Genomic DNA, 17,864 nt, shown 5'->3' with positions numbered 1-17,864 from the left:
GTTTTGGGCACCACAGTGTAAACAAGACATTAATCTATTAGAGAGCATCCACAATGAGGGATGGGGAAGGGTCTGAAGGGTCCTTATGAGGAGCGGCTGAGGGCACTTTGTTCACCTTGGAGATGTTATGTGTAGTAGATATAATTTGCGCCATTTCTAATATGATATATGTGATATTGAATATTTGTTAAAGTATACATGTTTGTATTAGGATTGCCCCCCCCCTCACAGGCACAGGTGAGACTGGGTGTAGATTGGAAACTGATTTACAAGTAAGAAGGTACTCGCCAGGAGATGGGCCATGTCTGGGGAGATACAGAAACCCCAGGTGCTGATCGTATGCGTGAATGACCCGAGATGGATCTCATGGAAATCCTGAGGCAGATACATGTGAATACAGCGTTCCGTAAATTTCATCAAAGGATTCAACAAACTCCAGACAGTGATTTGTTCTCCCTCATCACCAAAAAAGAAAATCTTATTAACATATAGACTCTGAATAGAAGAAAAGACTGATTGCTGAAATCTTGGCCTCAGGCGGAATTTTCCCTATAAAAACCGCTTGTGCCAGGATGGAGGTGTGTGGGCATGGAGGAAAACCTCTGCTGAGGCTGACTCCTTGTTGCACACCCAGGGCCGACCCCGGGCTCGGCTCTGTTCTTTCCTTGTGGCTGGCTAGATAAAATTTGATTGTAAAATAAATATTTTATTTTTCATATTAATTTGGCTGGACAAATTTTCATTTATAACAGAGAATACTGAGGGAATACCTCATTGTGGTCTTCAAAGTCCTCACGGGGACGGTGCAGGGGTAGGCACTGATCTCACCTCTGGTGACCAGGGACAGCGCTCGAGGAAGCGGCACAATGCTGAGTCCGAGCAGGTTTAGGCTGGACATCGGGAAAAGTTCTTACCCAGCGGGTGTCTGAGCACTGCGAGAGGCTCCCCATGGCAAACCTGACATAACTGAAGGAATATTTGGATAGCGCCCTGAGGCAGTTATTTATAACACCGCTGGGCTGGCTCGGCGCTCCCTGAGGGTCCCTCAGGCGATTCCCGCCCTCAGCGCGGGGCCGTCCCCATGGCAACGCCGCGTGACGTCATCGGCGCGGGCCGTGACGCGCTCGGGCCGCGCGGGCGCGGGCAGCGCTGAGGGCTCTGAGGGCTCTGAGGGACGGGACGGGACCGGAGCGGCGCCATGGCCGTGCCGCACCTGCAGCAGCCCAGCTTCCTGCTGGTGGGTGCCACGGCCTCCTCCTGCCGCGGGGAATGGCCGCGGGAACGGGCCGGGCCTGGTCTCGGTGCGCGGGTGCTGTCCCGGCCCCTGCAGCCTCGGCTGTGCAGGAACGGGGGAGCGGCGCTCGGGGGGATTTTCGTACGTCATGGCCGCGGTAAGTGCTGTCCTGCCCGGCAGCCCTGATGGGATTTCCCTTGTGGTTCGTACCAGGCCACGCTGAAGGCGGATTGTGTCAACAAACCCTTCGCGCAGAGGTGCCGCGATCTGGAGACGCTGATCGAGGAGCTGCCTGCCAAGGTGAGCAGCCCCAGCTTCAGAACCTGGCTTCCTGGTGTTATAAATGAAAATTTGTCCAGCCAAATTAATATGAAAAATAAAATATTTATTTTGCAATCAAATTTTATCTAGCCAGCCACAAGGAAAGAACAGAGCCGAGCCCGGGGTCGGCCCTGGGTGTGCAACAAGGAGTCAGCCTCAGCAGAGGTTTTCCTCCATGCCCACACACCTCCATCCTGGTACAAGCGGTTTTTATAGGGATAATTCCGCCTGAGGCCAAGATTTTTGCAATCAGTCCTTTCTTCTCTTCAGAGTCCATATGTTAATAATTCAGTGTCCGGAGTTGTTGAATCCCGTGATGAAATTTACGGGAACGCTGCATTCACATGTATCTGTCCGGGGATCTCCAAGATATCCATCTCGGGTCGTTCACGCGATGATCAGCACCTGGGGTCTCCCGCAGCTTCCAGACATGGCCCATCTCCTGGCGAGCCGGATCTTCTTACTTGTAAATTAGTTTTCAACATACACCCGGTCTCGGAGGGGAGAAGTTGGGGGAGGCTAGTACAAACTAGGTATAATCTAACAAGTATTTAACATTATATATTCTATACAAGGAATGGCGCAAATTATGTTTATTACCCATAACACTGGCAAGCTTCGGGGAACTGTTTTTTTATATTACTGCTTTGGTTGTTCCTCTCTGCCTTCCCAAGACAAGCTGTCGGGAACGGGCTGCCCAGGGAGGTGTGGAGGTGTGAGGGAAGGGCTGGATGTGGCACTCAGTGCCATGGGCTGGTTGGCACGGTGGTGTCCGGTCACAGGATGGACTCGATGATCTCAGCTCTTTTCCAGCCTAACTGATCCTGTGATTCTGAGTTTTGGGGGCCTCCGGTGAAACAGTGGGAATCCAGTGTTGCCAAGAATTAAGAACCTTTTCTAGTCACTAAGCAGTTGTTTCATTTTACCACCCTTCATTGATACCTTTCAGCCTCAGTTTACAAAGAAAACTTGTTTTTAAAATATGGCAAACAACTGCAAGTGATGCTGATGAGCATTGTTGCAACTTCAGTAGGATCTGAAATCAGGATAGGTCTCCAGTGATTGCCATGTTATAATGCAATGTTCTGAATGGATGATCTGCCCTGTGATAGTCCAGAAACAGTCATAAATAAATGGCAGACATATCTTTGTGTTCTAGTGGATGCAAGTGAGGAATTGTGCACATTCATTTCCTGTGTCTGTTTTCCCTGAAGGAGCTACATGGCATCTTCCCATGGCTGGTGGAGAGCATTTTTGGCAGCCTGGATGGCATCATCGTGGGCTGGAATCTTCGCTGCTTGCAAGGAAGAACAAATCCCAATGAATATTCTGTGGCTTTGGATTTCCTGGATCCCAGGTAAACTCATTCATTTCAGCACAGATGCAGAAATGGATTGGTGAACAAATAACCAGTGTTTGGCCTTTTTCCATTGTGCAAACCCAAGTTCACAGAAGTGAGGCAGCAGAGGGAATTTGCTGTGGGATTCACTTTCTGATGCTTGTTTGCAGTGGCCCGATGATGAAGCTGGTTTACAAACTCCAAGCAGAAGAGTACAGATATGATTTCCCAGTCTCATATCTTCCAGTGAGTAACTGAATAGTTTGTAAGAAGGGATGTAGTTGTTGTGGAAGCTGCTTGCATGCACTTTATATCTACATTTCAGTATAGGCCAACGTGCAGCCTCAGTGCTCCAGGTTTAGAGCAGACCCATTTCTTGAAATAACTCTTGAATGGAGGAGGAGAGTTCCCAGCCATAAAATCTCTAGGAGATTGTGGTTCTCAGCAGCTGGATATGTGTGCTCAGCCAAGAAAGCTGCACTGTAATTCTTACTCTGTCCCCAGGGAGAGTTGTGTGGTTATTAGTAGTTGCAGGATTGAAAGTTTTCTAAACTTATCCCAGAGCAGTGCCTTCCCTACCTGTGCTGTGTGCCTGTGTGTTTGAAGTCTGACTGCTCTCCTGGATGTGAATTGTCACATTCCAGCAAAAGTGGTCATCTGCAGAGCGGTTTTGCTGTGATTCTTCTATTGCTACCACCTATATCCTATCTAGAAATTGGTTCAAATAGTCCTACAGATTTGACAAAAGGAAAAAATCATTTAAATATATGGTTATTGCAGGTCCATAGCTCAAGTACCTGGACAAAACCAGCAGCCAAACACCAGTACTGTGCTGCTCCCTCTCCAACTGGGAAAGTAATGGTGAAAGCTTTTTTAAAAAATACTAAATTTCAATTTAAAAAATACTGAATACTCATTTTCAGAGAGAAAATTGAAAGTTTTCTAAAGAGAATTTTTCCTGCATTTGGACATGGAACTACTGCAATGCAATAAAATCACTGAGCTGAATGTAGAGATCATCCCAGAATGCTGGAATGCAGAATCTCACTGTCTGAAAACATACTTTGCAATATGCTGAATACCCACATTAATATTTTGTTACTCTGTCTTTCAGGGCCCTGTGAAGGCTTCAATACAAGAGCAAGTTCTACCAGAATGCTCTTTATACCACAACAAAGTCCAGTTTCCTTCATCTGGTGGTTTAGGTTTGAATTTGGCTCTTAGTATCCTTTTAATTGTTAAGTATCTAATTTTTAAAAAAAATCTAAAACAGAAATCATGAATGTTTCCATTTTACGTTTATTATCTATGGGGTAGATCATGGTCATGCTGAAGAGTTTGTGCTGATTAGAAATTTTTACATTACAATTTAAAATAAACACGTCCTCTTATAAGCCTTTGTTGGAGGAATTTCTGGCCTTAATCAAGTCAACAAAATTCCCAGTGTTTCTCAGTAGAGCCTGTATTTCACAATTTTTGTTTTTGTGACTGCTTGTAGTTTATGCAATATGGTAGAAAAAGGGCATGTTCACTTTGCAGCTAGAGTACTTTTGGAAGCGGTGTAGCCATAGCTGTGCTGGTTTCAGTTTGAAATAGTCAGATGTGCCAAGAGTAGCCCAAACACACTTTGTCACACAGAGAACACCTCAGTTACCAATGTTTCAGTCAGCTGGAGAGCAAGAAGCCAAGGCTGAATTTGCTCAAAAGCTCTAGCAAGGTACTTTAGCATTGACAAAGTACAAATGTAGTGTCTATTCAGCATCTCCCAATATCTAACAGCTGTACCTGCTTTTTATTATGTGATCCCTAACTCTGTTCTTCCAGATCCATTTGAATATTACATGTTTTACTTTGCAATTAGTTTGATCACACAGAAGGTAAGTAACTTTCACATTTTTCCCCTTAAGATAGTACTGGCCTTTCTCCATAATACTCTAAGAGCTGCTGGGGTGCTGTATAGCTAAGTTAACAGCAGTTTCATCTGTTCTCTTGGAATTTGTTATTGCTTTGGTTCACTTGGTGATCCAAGACTGGATAATAAACAAAATACCCACCTTGGACACACCAGTAAGCAGTGTCATGCCAACAAGGAGCAGGCAGTGGATTCCAAATGGTTTCTCTCCCCCTGTACCCAGCAAGGATTTCTCTACAGTCAGAACTGCAGCTTGGTGCTGTGGTTCTTTGGTTCCTCTGCCTGTTGTTACCTCTCTTCTGCTTGGTTACAGTGATTGCTGCAGCACCCCTTCTCTGACAGCTCATTTTCCTTTGCTCCAAGGGCTCTTTGCTGCCAGTTCACCCTTTCTAACCATTGGGCTTCTGCTTTTTTATTCTGAGGGGGTCTGCCATCACCCCCCAGCACTGGCTTAAAGCAGCAGTGTTTAACCCCGGGTGTATCCCGTGTGTCTCTTACAGAACTCACCTGTCACCCATCATGTCAGCCCTTCCAACAGTGCTTATTTCATCCTGGTGGACACATACCTCAAGTGTTTCCTACCCACAGAAGGAAGTGTCCTTCCCCCACCTTCTTCAAATCCTGGAGGAGCCATCCCTTCCCCTACTCCCAGGTAATGGCTCCAGTGTCAGGGCAAACTGTGGGAACAGTGCAGGCAAAATATGGCTTGTTGGAACAAAATCAAACAAGTAGAAAACACCTCCACACTTCATCTGCATGTATTTATTCCATAGGAACAGTGATGCAGTGTTTGCTTATAGTTATAGTTGAAGTGATTAGTAATTACAGGAAGTTGCAGAGGTTTGAAATGTGTAATCAATTATGCAGTTTGAAAGACTGTTTTAAAGTTTATAAAATACTGATTAAAAGCATCCCTACACCCCCTTGTACTGCACCAAGCCCTCCTGACTTCTGTAATTCCATGCGTTTGTCCTCCAAGGTCCCCAGCAGTGCCTTTCTCCTCCTATGGCATGCACCACACCAGCCTGCTGAAGCGGCACATTGCCCACCAGCCCTCTGTGAACGCTGACCCAGCCTCCCAGGAGATCTGGAGATCAGAAACTCTGCTTCAGGTACCTGGCATTTAAGGAAGGAAATGGCCTGCAACGTTTTTTTCTGCTCACTGTGGGATCTCTTGTTTTTAAAGCAGAAGCAGATAGGCCAGTTTGCTTTAGCTTGGTTTCAGAATTGAGCAGTGCAGCTGTTGCTTCCTGTTAATGCAACAAAGAATCACTGTGAAGCTGTTAAGTTGTAGCTTAGAAAGGCACTTAATATCTTTTCTTAGACTAAGGATCTATCAACTGATCTCAGGCATTTGAGTATTGTTTTCTGGAAAAGTTTCTGCATTTGATTTTGTTTTTATCTTACACCAATTCTATGCTCTATGCAAAGGCAAGGGTTAAACACAGCCAAATTGGTTTTGTTCATTATCAAGGGAAGCAGAAGAAAATTTGGATTTAGCAGTTGTTCTGAAACAAGTTCCTGTCATGTTGCTGAGCTGACTAATTGATGCCTGGCAGGTGCTAAGAGTTTGTCATGTCAGCCGTTGGCATGATAACCTGAAACATCTGGAATAGGTGCTGTCTATTTACACCTTAGTTTTCTACCGTGGTCTTCCTTATACTTATCTTCTGACTGACAGTGTGGGATTACTTCTCTTTCCCTAGCTGAGAAAATATTTGTTTTGCAGATCTTTGTTGAAATGTGGCTTCATCATTATTCACTGGAAATGTATCAGAAAATGCAGTCCCCTCACGTCAAGGTAATAGTTTGTACTGCACTTGTGAGCATCACCTGGGGGTTGAGCTCTTACCTTGGGGTAAATCTCCTGTTCTGTGTAGAATTTATTTTTGTATATTGGTCCAAAGGAAAGAAATAACTTATCAGAGTATCTACTTAAGTGTGCCAGAGTTGATAATCCAGTTACAAAAATGTTGTGAATAAGTGTGTCATCCAGATTTGCCTTCATTGCAGAAGTTGTGTTAGTTTTGTTCTGGTTTGTTTCTTTTTTTTTTTTTTTTTTTTTTTTTTTTTTTTTTTTTTTTTTTTGTTCAAGATGAGTTTGTGGGATGGTCACAACAATCTGAACATCAATATCAAAGTACCAGTGATTGAGAAGATGCCACTATAAAACCATTGTATTAAATCCCACTGGGGCAACATGACTGCTAAAAATAGCTAAAATTAATTTCCATCAGAGATAGCAACTGTTACTGAAATACCAATTAGTAATTTATAGCATCCGTAACCATTTTTAGCTTAAATCCAAATTTTAAAAAATCTTTCTAAACTGCTATTTTTGTTTCATGTTCCAAAATATGCTTTTCACCATAATGGTGTCAGAAGCAGTTCTGTAGCTACAGAATTTGGATTATCTGACAAGCTCTTGCTCAGATAATACACTGTTGTAAGCAGTTTGTGGTGGCCTGTTCAGTAACAAACTACTGCATGTAAGGAGTAAGTACGTGTTGGGGAGGCTAAGACTGAAGGCATTATAAATGTAAAGGGAATTTGAAGGAGAAAATATTGATCCTCTGAATTCCCTCTGGGTCACAGTGGGACTTTCATAGAAGGGGAGAGATAATAAAAGCTACTCAGGATTTATTCCTGTGTGGAAGTGCAATATGGGAATTGAATGAAAAATTCTAATCCTTCACTCCACAGGATATGAAGTAAAACACATTTATATTTTGCTAGGGAAAAACATTGGAGAGCTGAAATGTGATGAGTTTTGTCTTTTATTCTCAAAGTTGAGGTCAAAATGCAAACTCACTAATGTTGCAAAGTCTCCACTTGGGACTCCCAGCAGCATGGCTGTGCACCTGTGATGGAAAGGCTTTGCTTGAAGTACCTTTGGTCTGTCTGTCTGTCCAGTCTCTGTGCATCAAGCGCTGTGCTTAGGCCAGAAATGATGATTGCTTTAAACTTCTCTCCTCTGTTCACCCTCTGTATTTCAGATGCTTTCTTCTAGCACTAGGGAGCAGCAGTTGCAGACAATGACTCTCCACATTATGGTGGAGTAGGGCCTAGGTAGAGCTTACAGTTCTCTGAAATCAGCACTTCAGGATCCTCCACAAGGTGTGTTGAGCCACAACCTGAGGCCATAACTCCCTGATGGTATTTTAGTTTCATCTTTGATGGGAAGTAATCATGAATATGTAAAATAGGAAGTCTTCCTCTTTGTGGGGGTGGAACAGTGGAATGGGGGACTGGAGTTCCCCATGAGATACATAAATGGATGAAGGATCTCTCTCTGAGGAAAGGTTCCAGGTCAGTTGGGGGCAGGAATGTTCATTAGCCTGTGATGCTTAAACTGAACTTTGTAGATTGGGTGGGCTGAGGGAGAGCAGTCTGCCTTGTAGTTCCTCAGATGAGCAAGTAGAACATCCAAAAGTGTAAGTTCTGTTATAACATAAACATTAAAGACCTTGACTGGAAACCCAAGATGGCCCTGTGCCTTATCCTTGAAATTATTGATAATCAGGTTCACTTGATAGCATTTAGCCTTCTGTGTGTTTGGGAGGAAGGGTAATTAGTGACCACTCAGTGCTGGATCTGGAGCTGTTTGACCATCAGTGATTTGAAATGGCTGCATATCTGTTTTGGAAGGTGGGATGAGGTTCTGCAGAACTTGCTCACTCTTTGTCCAGCAGCCAGATTTGTTTGCTTTCATGGGCCAAGACAGATCAAAGATAAGTGACTTGCTTGAGAAGAAGAGTCATAGAGTTTTCCTTAAGCCTTGGTAATGTCATCACAGACTTCCCTTTATAAGCAGAAGGCAGTGGAATGTGAATGAATAGCAAACAATTTCTTTTGAGAAGATACATTACAGCTTTAAATTCTGCTTGGGTCTTCTGTGAACCTGAGGTTGATGCTATTTGCTATGCTGTCATTGTTTTCCCTTTTAATTCAACTATTTTCCAATTCTTTTGTCTGTTTTTTTCTCTCTGATGATCTAGAGTCCAAATGTGCAGCATCGTTTTTCCTATTCCCTTCTGCTGTTACCACAAGAAACACTTAAAAAGAAGTAGTTTGATAAAACTTTATGCAATGCTTCCTGACCTTCCAATGCCAGGTGTTCAGCCCCCAGCACTGCATGTGGAACAGCCATGAAAATCCATTGGGTTGCAGATTCCTGTGGCAGGGAAGTCACTTTGGAAGCAGACAATCTGCCCAAGCTCTTGGGGAGCCTGCAGTAACAATCCTGCCACTCCAAGGGTGTGAAACCAAAAGCTGCCAAACTTGCAACAGAGGAGATGGGGTAGAGGCTGTTTAAAGACAGCAGAGGTGTGATCTGGAGAGTTAGTTTAGATGCCTGACAACAGTCATTGGGGTCTGTGTAGTGTACATTTTTTGTTTTATGTTTTTTCATTAATTTCATACATGTGTGTCACTGTTGCTACAGTATCCTCTTCACTGCCATAGTCAGAAAATACTGCTCAGGTTGTTCCTTCAAGGAGGGATCTGGCTGAGGCTTGCAGAGATTTCAGTGTTATGGCAAGGTGCCTTTTGCATCAGCATATAGTACTGTGCTAGGTATGTCTTTGCCTTTTTAGATGTGTAATGTTTCCCTAACAGCAAAAGTAATTTTCTCTTTTGAGGAAATTCACAAGACCTGCAGCCTTCCCAAATAAATAGCCTTTAAGTAGAGAGAAGACACAGATTTCTCTGGACAGGAAAGCCCAATTTGAGTTTCTTCCACATACAAACTGTGCTTCTCCAGCAGAACAGGAAGAAATGACAAAGCTTTCAAAATAGCTTGCAGAATATTGCTTTCTTACTCCATTTTTAATAAACAGTGTGTAAATACTTGTTGCTGCAGTTCAATTCACTTCTGAAATGGGGGATTTATTTGGCAAAAGCTCCATATTCCCCACCAGTTCTTGCTCTGAGCTCAGCAAAGAGAGCAGCCAGTTTTTTTGACACCTGCTCCCAGTTGTATTTCCAAGCTGATAAAGTGTAAGAAACACTATGGAATCAAATTACTGAACACCAGAAAAAGAGGATACTGTGGCTGCAGTTGTTATGGTGATATGTTGTCCCTGACTGTATTTGTGATGTTCATTTATCCCCCCACCCTTCTTCCTTGGGCTCATTCTCACTTTTTTTTTCTCTTGCTCTCTTCTCTCCTTTTTTCCCTCCCCCCTTCCTTTTTGTTTCTGTTGTCTCAGCTGGAGGTTCTCCACTACCGACTCAGTATCTCCAGTAAACACCACGGTAGTCCTGCCCAATCCAGCTACCAGGCCCTCCACGCATACCAAGTATTACCATCTTTTCATTTTGTTTCCTTTTTAAGAATCTTGTTCCATCATATAATCTGCCAAGTGTATTGGTGCTGGCTGTACGGCAGCTTCTTCTGCCAAGGTGTGGTTTTATAATTTGAGAACATGGCATTGAAATTCACCAAATTGTTCAGTGAAACAGATGCTGAGAGATATTAGCAAAGGTCATGGAGAAAAGAGTTAAACTGTAGCATGTGATGAGGACTACTTGGAAACTCTGTTTCTAGAGATGCATTCTTGCAATGTAAGACTTACCAGCTATGCTGTTTTTTGGCACCAAAGCTGTCTCCAGCAATGGCAGATTTCTGCCTCTCACACAGTAGTCATTTAAGCAAACCTTGCGTGGAAGAAAAGATCAGAATTTGCATGGCTGTCACCCAGATTAAGGTAGGTAACATCTGGGGGTTTTTAGCCAAGGAAATGTCATTGGATAATACTAAATTTGTGATGGCAATGTCAATTTGGCTGTCCACTTTTGCAAAAGCACAAGTGGTACATTTGCAGATTGTTCAGGAAATGTGCATGCAAAAACATTCCTGTTGGAACAGATTGCTGATTCCTCTTTTCCTACTTCAGCCCTTTATTCATTGGGTTTTCATGTTGGGAACGGGGAGGGTTGAGCTTATGTACAATGAAGCTCTTCAGCACTACATGGCATTTTCCTGCTCTTTAATCCTTTTTTTGTTTTGTTTTCATTAAGTACTGTGATATCTCAAGGTGCTGTTTAGAAAGGAACACAGAAAGTACTATTTTAAATCTTTTTTTTACTGTTATATTTATTTAGTTACTGTAGTAAGAATTAACAGTGGCACACATCCATCCTGTACAAAAAGAAAAAGGTTTGACAACAAAAACAGTTGTGGGGAAAGGCAGTTTTTAAACCAGTGACATTCATAACGGTGGTGATCCAGACTAAGAGGAAATTGTAAGAACTGCTATGTGGAGAAACTACTAACATCACCCAAAATGATGTGTAGGTGGTTTTGTAAATTCCAAAGGTACCTTCAGGGGGGGCTTGGGATTTTTAAAATTGCACCCTTTCAAGGCCTGTAGCAGAATACTCAGTATCTCTAATTGCTGTGGAGATCCCGGTCCAAACTCCAAGGACCACACGACTTCTTGGAGTTCTGCCTTCTTGTATAAACTCATCAGGACTGTAAAAAATGTACTGATACAAGTTGGAGCTGTCAAAAACAAGCCCAGCCTTCATTAGAAGTGGTAAAGGTCTATCCCTCTCTTAGAAGCGTCTCAGGTCTGGCTGCACTACAGGACTGTGTCTGTCATGGAGCCTGGAGTGATTGTCAGTGTATTCAAAATCTTAGAGTGTAAAGACATCTGCTTTGCCTCAGGCATTGCTGAGAAAGGACATAAAGACAGACATAGACAGACACTCCCTCCCTGCCTCAAGCATCTTGCAGCTAATCCAATACACCTTTCCAGCACTTTCCATTATATTTGCAGTTGTGACTTATATTTCATGTACATTATTCTTCTCAATTTTTGTGAAACAGAATACAAATCTCAAAATCTGCCTTTAGTGGTGGGTTGATATTAGTTCACTACTGTTAGAGCAGATGACAGTAGCAAAGGAGTTTGTGCTTTGAACCAGCACTTTGCCTTGTTCACCTCCCTGCTGTATCAGACACTCACTTCTCATTAGTAACATCACTGTGGCTCACCATCCCTCCTTGTGCTGCTCCCACCCAGGCTGTTCTGCCCCTGAGTGTTGGAAGCAGCAGTTCCTATTCCTACTGTAACTGTCTAGGATTGTTCTCTCCTGTAAGGCCAATGAGTACCAGCATAGGAAGGAGAATTCAGTACAGCCAGCCATGAGTATAAGCAAAGAACCTGCTGTGCTTCTGCAGCAAGGAACTTATAGCCATAATGAAAGGCTGAATATTCTTTTTTCAAAAAGGGTAAGTCAAAATCTACAAGTTATTATGTTCTTTAAAGCTAGCCCAAAATTCAGTGCATTAGAGTACTGTAGGTAACTTTTCTTACAATCCAAATATGCTGCTGTTTCTTAATGAATTGATGGCAGAAGATTGATGCAGCTTGTCCTGGGGAGCAAACCTGTCCAAAATCAGGTGGCACAAAACTGTGGTGAAGAACCTAGAAGGAAAAGAGCATTTCCTGTATTTCAATCTGAGAATATAATTTTCCTGAATTCCCTGGACATTTAACAAATGACACTCATTGGGTGCCTCTTTTGCTTTGAATCTAGGAGTCATTCAAGCCCACTGAAGAGCATGTGCTAGTGGTGAGACTGCTTGTGAAACATCTGCATGCTTTCAGCAACAGCCTGAAACCAGAGCCTCTCTCCCCTTCAGCCCACTCCCACACAGCCAGCCCACTGGAGGAGTTTAAAAGGTTGGTACATGAGCATGTCTCTGAAATGTATAGAACTGAAAAGCTGAACTTTCTCCATGAAAATCTCGTCTTTCTTTGAGAGGTTGAATTAGTCTGTTTTGATGCTAACTACAGAAGTACATTATTAAAAGTATATGAGAGCTGATGGATTATGTTTCTCACATCATCTGAGGGAGGGCAGCTTCAGGAGCAGGTATTGCACTAGTCTATAGAGAAAAGAAAACGCTACCAGAGGATTCTGGCCAAAGTTAGTTTAGTATTTGGTATTTAATAATTTGAGTTGGAATTCAAAGGCTTGAAGTTAAAAAAGAACAAATTTTGCTCAGTTCTTTCTCTGTTTGCATTTGTGAAAGCGTGTTGGGTTGTTGGTTGGTAGGGTTGGGTGTTTTGTTTTTAAAATTTGCTGCCAGTTTATACATGTGACTGTCTTTGAATCTTTTTGCAGGGTTGTGATTCCTCGGTTTGTCCAGGAGAAGCTTTATATCTTTTTGCAACACTGTTTTGGCCACTGGCCTCTGGATGCCTCTTTCAGAGCAGTATGTACTTTCTTCTCCACTTAGTCTGTACTCAACAGAACGAGTTATTAGTTATTGCTGTTCAGCAGCTGTTTCTTGGTCTTTACATCTCTTTTCTAGACCAGTAGAATTCTTTATATAACAAATACAAAAATTAACACAAAACCCTTCCTGACTTCCTTTCCAAATAAGTACTGGCACTCATGTGGGTTTATGTGTGATTTTGCTCAGGTTCTTGAGATGTGGCTGAGTTACCTGCAGCCCTGGAGGTACGCGCCCGAAAAGCCCCCACAAAGCACAGAGCCTTTGCCTCGCAGCGTCTCGGAGAAATGGTGAGGAGGGGGGAAGCTGGGACTGATCTGAGCCAAACCTCAAGGAGGTCCTGAGTAAACCAGCAGGATTTCAGCAACTGTGCACCAACCTGAGTTAAATTCCTATATAAGACTAAAGAATGATCTCTTAGAACACTAGTTTTTGATTTGAGAGTATTCTTTTATCTCAGTGTAAACTGACCACCTCTCCAGAGACAGTCCCTTAGGGCTTATTTGGTAGAAGACAAAATAACACTTCTTTAAATAGCTGTACTCATAAATCCTGTACTCACTTTGACAGGGCTGCCTTCATTCAAGAAAACCTGCTCATGTATACCAAGCTGTTTATGGGATTTCTGAACAGAGCTCTTCGAACAGACTTGGTCAGTCCAAAAAATGCCCTCATGGTGTTCCGAGTAGCTAAGGTCTTTGCTCAGCCCAATCTAGCCGAAATGATCCTGAAAGGTAAAAGGATATTTTGACATCTTGTGTTGTCCTGTCTTAATCTTTCTTCACAGTAGTTATATCTCATCTCAGAAGCACTGAAGTGAATGGACTTCTCTCCCATTTTTCAGGCTATTTTGCCATTCAAAAGTCTGTCTTCACTAATGTTTGTCAATTGGTTTGTAAGTCTAGAGTTCTCTTCTAATCACCATAGATTGCATTTCACAATTTTTCTTTAAAGAATAAAGAACCCAATTATAATTGTCAGTTATTCTTATGGTTGTATTATTTCATTATATAGTTCAGGATTTACACTTTATGTATCTCTGAAAGTCTGTGTACTTAGTAAGAGTCATGCATGCATTTCAGGATAATTAGGATATAGTGAATCTGGGAGTAGTGAGATTTGACAAGTATCAATGTCTGAAGTATGTTTCTCCCCTGCTTTTTGTTGAAAAATGTTATAAATTTAAAATGCTGCTTTGTATGGTCTGCATTAAATGCAGGCTGACATTTTCTGCTCTGGGCAGAGAGAAGTAAATAATGAGAACACTAATTAAGGCCTCCTGTCCCTTAGAACTCCCTCTCTAAATAAAACTGCCTAGCAGCCTTAAGGCAGCTGGGCTTTTCCCAGCAAGACCAGTATTATGTAACCATCTTCAGTGCTTTTTCCAAATTCTAGGAGAACAGTTATTCCTGGAGCCAGAACTTGTGATTCCCCACCGTCAACACCGACTCTTTATGAGCCCCACTCTTGGTGGGAGCTTTTTGTCATCTCGGTCTCCAGCTGTTACAGATGCCTCATTTAAGGTGAAGAGTCATGTTTACAGCCTGGAAGGACAGGACTTCCAGTATAAACAGATGTTTGGCACAGAAGTCAGGAATTTGGTAAGCAACAAGCTCCTTTGCACCTGCCTTTCTACTGTGACAGATGTTTCTCAGTGCTGAGCATCCATATCAGAAGTTAAAAGCAAAAAACGTCACAACCTGCATTACTGAATAATTTAGTTTGCTGACAAGGACTTCTGGACCCTGAGGGGTCTCAGTCCAGCACAGCTGTAAAAATCTGCTTCTCTTTGATAAATAATAAGTTAATGTAGCAGCTTGCTGCCTTGGAGCAGTGTATGGTATTTCCTCTCAAACATGCTTACTGTGATCTTCTGACTGATCAGTAGCTACAAGCAGCTGAAGAACATAAGCAGCACTCAGATTTCTTAAATGCTTCAACAGAACTGCCTCTACCCTACTGGAAATCCAGCTAACAGTCAGCACGAATCCAATATGCACTAAGGGAGTGAGTTTGCTGGGATTGCTCTCACCTTCAGCTGCCAAGGCACAGTTTTATCCATGCATTGATCCTTAGTAGTCCTTTATCTTTGTCCCACACAATTTTTGTTTTTTATTTTAGGTGTTAAAGCTGGCCCAGTTAATTTGTCAGGCACAGCAGACAGCAAAGTCCATATCAGACCATTCTGCAGAGACAATGGCCAGCCAGTCCTTCTTCTCATGGTTTAGATTCACACCATCTGAGATGAATGGTTCTTACACAGGCAATGACCTTGATGAAATTGGGCAGGACAGCATCAAAAAAACAGATGAATATTTAGAGAAGGCACTGGAATATTTGTGCCAGATCTTTAAGGTAAGTAACATCTTTCTAAGAACTTGGCAGCAAGAACAAGAGTCAGGATTCATCAAATGTATGTCTGTGTCTCTTATACTATGTGGGGTCACAAAGCTGTCCAGTAAATTCTAACATCTCAACTTTACCTGCGTCAGAACCCATTTTCAATATAGATGGAGTAAGGTGTTCTAAATTTCTAAGTATCAAACCTTCCTTGTTTAAGTGATGACTCTTTTGCACTGTATAATTTATACCAAATCTGTTTATACCAAGGCTGTCCTCTTGTTTCCAAACAGGCAATTTAAAAAACTCTCCCATATTTTCTAAATGTAGAGCTGTAAAAATACAACTGCAGCTGTGGACGAACTGTAAAACTTTAAAATAACAGGTTAATTTCTCTGCAGCCACACTCCCTTGTACAGAACTGCCCCAGGAGACAGCTCTTTGATACTCCTTGGGAGTTAAGGGAGATATAAGCCAGAGCACTAATCTAGAATTGGACAAGCACAACAAATCTGGAGAGGTTTATCTCGTTTTAATGTCTAACTGAAGTGCTATTAAGCAGTTCTTGGTATCTGAGCTGCTTGTCAAAGACTTCCAATGCTACTGAGTTTAAGTGAGAAATTGATAGGGCATGGATCAAACACCTGCTTTAGAACTGTGTCATTCTTGCCTAGCTGAGTGAAGCCCAGCTGACCCAGATGATGATGAAGTGTGGGACAGCTCAGGATGAGAATGGGAAAAAACAGCTTCCAGACTGCATTGCAAGTGAGAACGGCCTCATCCTTACACCCCTTGGCAGGTACCAGGTGAGAGAAAAACAATTCCATATCGCTCTGCCTAGGCTGTTCTTGAAAAAACACGTTCTCCTATGACAAAGAGAAATGAAACCTACCTGGGGCTAAGAGAGGTGCCAGTGGAAAGGTGTTTCAGATGGGAGCTGCAGGACCAGGTGTTTATTTTCCCATTTCTAGATCATAAATGGCTTACGTAGGTTTGAGCTGCAGTACCAAGGGGACGCTGAGCTCCAGCCCATCCGCAGCTACGAGAACGCCGCTCTGGTCCGGCTCCTGTTCCGCCTGTCCTCCGCGCTCAACGAGAGGGTGAGCACACACTGCCCTCCTGGGCCTCCCTCTGCACATCCCTGTTCCTGTCCACCTCCACCACTGCCCTCCTGGGCCTCCCTCTGCACATTCCTGTTCCTGTCCACTTCCACCACTGCCCCTCCTGGGCCTCCCTCTGCACATCCCTGTTCCTGTCCACCTCCACCACTGCCCTCCTGGGCCTCCCTCTGCACATTCCTGTTCCTGTCCACCTCCACCACTGCCCTCCTGGGCATCCCTCTGCACATTCCTGTTCCTGTCCACCTCTGCCTATGGGACACTTAGTTCGTTCTTACTCATCTTCTTCAGTGGGGTCTGGATGGGTATTGCCTAGCAGTATGAGGCCTGCTTCTCTACCTGCAATTCTGCTTTTCATACACAAAACACTACAAATGTGATTTATTAAGGGACTCATGGTTGCTGAACAGGGGAGTAACATTCAGAGTGAATGCTTCTAAACAGGAAAAGCAAATTATTTTCTTAGTTATGAAAGCACAAGGCAAGTCTGCACCAAGACAGTTCTGCTGTTTAATAAAAGTGCAGTTTGATCCCACCATTTCCTATAATCTTCATTCTCTACATGAAGGAAATCATAAAATAAGTTACTTTATGACAGCATTTGCAGGAGGACACTAACTTTAAATGCATCTTCCCTCAGTTTGCCGATCAGATGGAGGTGCTTTGCTCCAGGGACGATTTTGTTGGCAGACTCTGTCGCTATCATCTGACCAACCCCCAGCTCGTACAGAAAATCAGGTACAGCCCCGTGGTGAGGGACAGAACGAGCCAGAACTGGGGACCCAGGATCAGTCTGAGGTTTCTGGCCAGCTACAGGACTCTGATCTCTTTGCTGATGATCTACTTCCTTGCATCCTGGTTTTATGTGGGGCCAGTTGGCTGCACATTCATGATCCTAACTGGATATTTCCTTTATGCTGTAATAATGACTTTTTTCTTCGAAGGATGGAAACCACATGAACACTAGTTTCCTCTTCCTGGCTTCTAGAAATAAATGTTTTAAGGATGAGCCTGAGATTCCATGACTAAAATGTTTAATTATATCAGCTCTTCCTAAAATATTTTTTAATACTAAAGTTAATGGAGTTTTATAAACATTGATGTGGCCTTGTAGAGATAATCAATGTAAATTTTATTTTTATAAAAGTGTTCCTGTAGACTCGAGTGAATTTGTTTGGGTTTTTTTTTGAGGGGGGAAGAATGAGCCATGAGTATTTATAAAACTGCAGCCACAGGTGGATCCCATCACTGACCTCTTGACCAGTTCTTCCAGTTCACTGAGCACAGGAAGGATGTGGTGCCTGAGACGCAGAACCATTTATGATTTTGTCCCCTAACCTTCAAAGCCTGTG

The 17,864-nt window shown here is 43.0% G+C and overlaps 2 protein-coding genes across 3 annotated transcripts in view; one reads left to right on the top strand and one right to left on the bottom strand.

The window, feature by feature from the left end:
* The window catches only part of GGT5 (gamma-glutamyltransferase 5), a 35,772-nt gene extending 34,705 nt beyond the window's left edge, over positions 1–1,067 (bottom strand). The window contains exon 1 of the mRNA XM_030285652.4: positions 771–1,067. Within this exon, the coding sequence (XP_030141512.4) occupies positions 771–898 (128 nt within the window). The 5' untranslated portion in view covers positions 899–1,067. The remainder of the gene's footprint in view (positions 1–770) is intronic.
* A 20-nt stretch (positions 1,068–1,087) lies between these two features.
* On the top strand, positions 1,088–17,676 carry SMPD4 (sphingomyelin phosphodiesterase 4). 2 transcript variants are annotated; one of them, XM_030285638.4, is made up of 19 exons: positions 1,088–1,237; positions 1,448–1,534; positions 2,770–2,912; positions 3,065–3,140; positions 4,009–4,117; positions 4,719–4,771; positions 5,307–5,458; positions 5,786–5,918; positions 6,536–6,607; positions 10,017–10,106; positions 12,352–12,497; positions 12,943–13,033; positions 13,244–13,344; positions 13,625–13,788; positions 14,450–14,655; positions 15,176–15,409; positions 16,069–16,200; positions 16,366–16,494; positions 17,153–17,676. In XM_030285638.4, exons 1-19 carry the CDS (start codon positions 1,199–1,201, stop codon positions 17,477–17,479), a joined length of 2,484 nt encoding a protein of 827 aa, XP_030141498.1. In that variant the 5' UTR covers positions 1,088–1,198; the 3' UTR covers positions 17,480–17,676. The 2 variants fall into 2 exon arrangements, with proteins under 2 accessions (XP_030141498.1, XP_030141499.1); XM_030285639.4 differs by lacking the exon at positions 10,017–10,106.
* Positions 17,677–17,864: the final 188 nt, after the last annotated feature.

This window comes from Taeniopygia guttata, chromosome 15 (genome assembly GCF_048771995.1).
Source record: "Taeniopygia guttata chromosome 15, bTaeGut7.mat, whole genome shotgun sequence".
In the NCBI taxonomy this organism is placed as follows: domain Eukaryota; kingdom Metazoa; phylum Chordata; class Aves; order Passeriformes; family Estrildidae; genus Taeniopygia; species Taeniopygia guttata.
The sequence above is the reverse complement of the archived record's forward strand: the minus strand, read 5'-3'. Positions and strand labels throughout refer to the sequence as shown.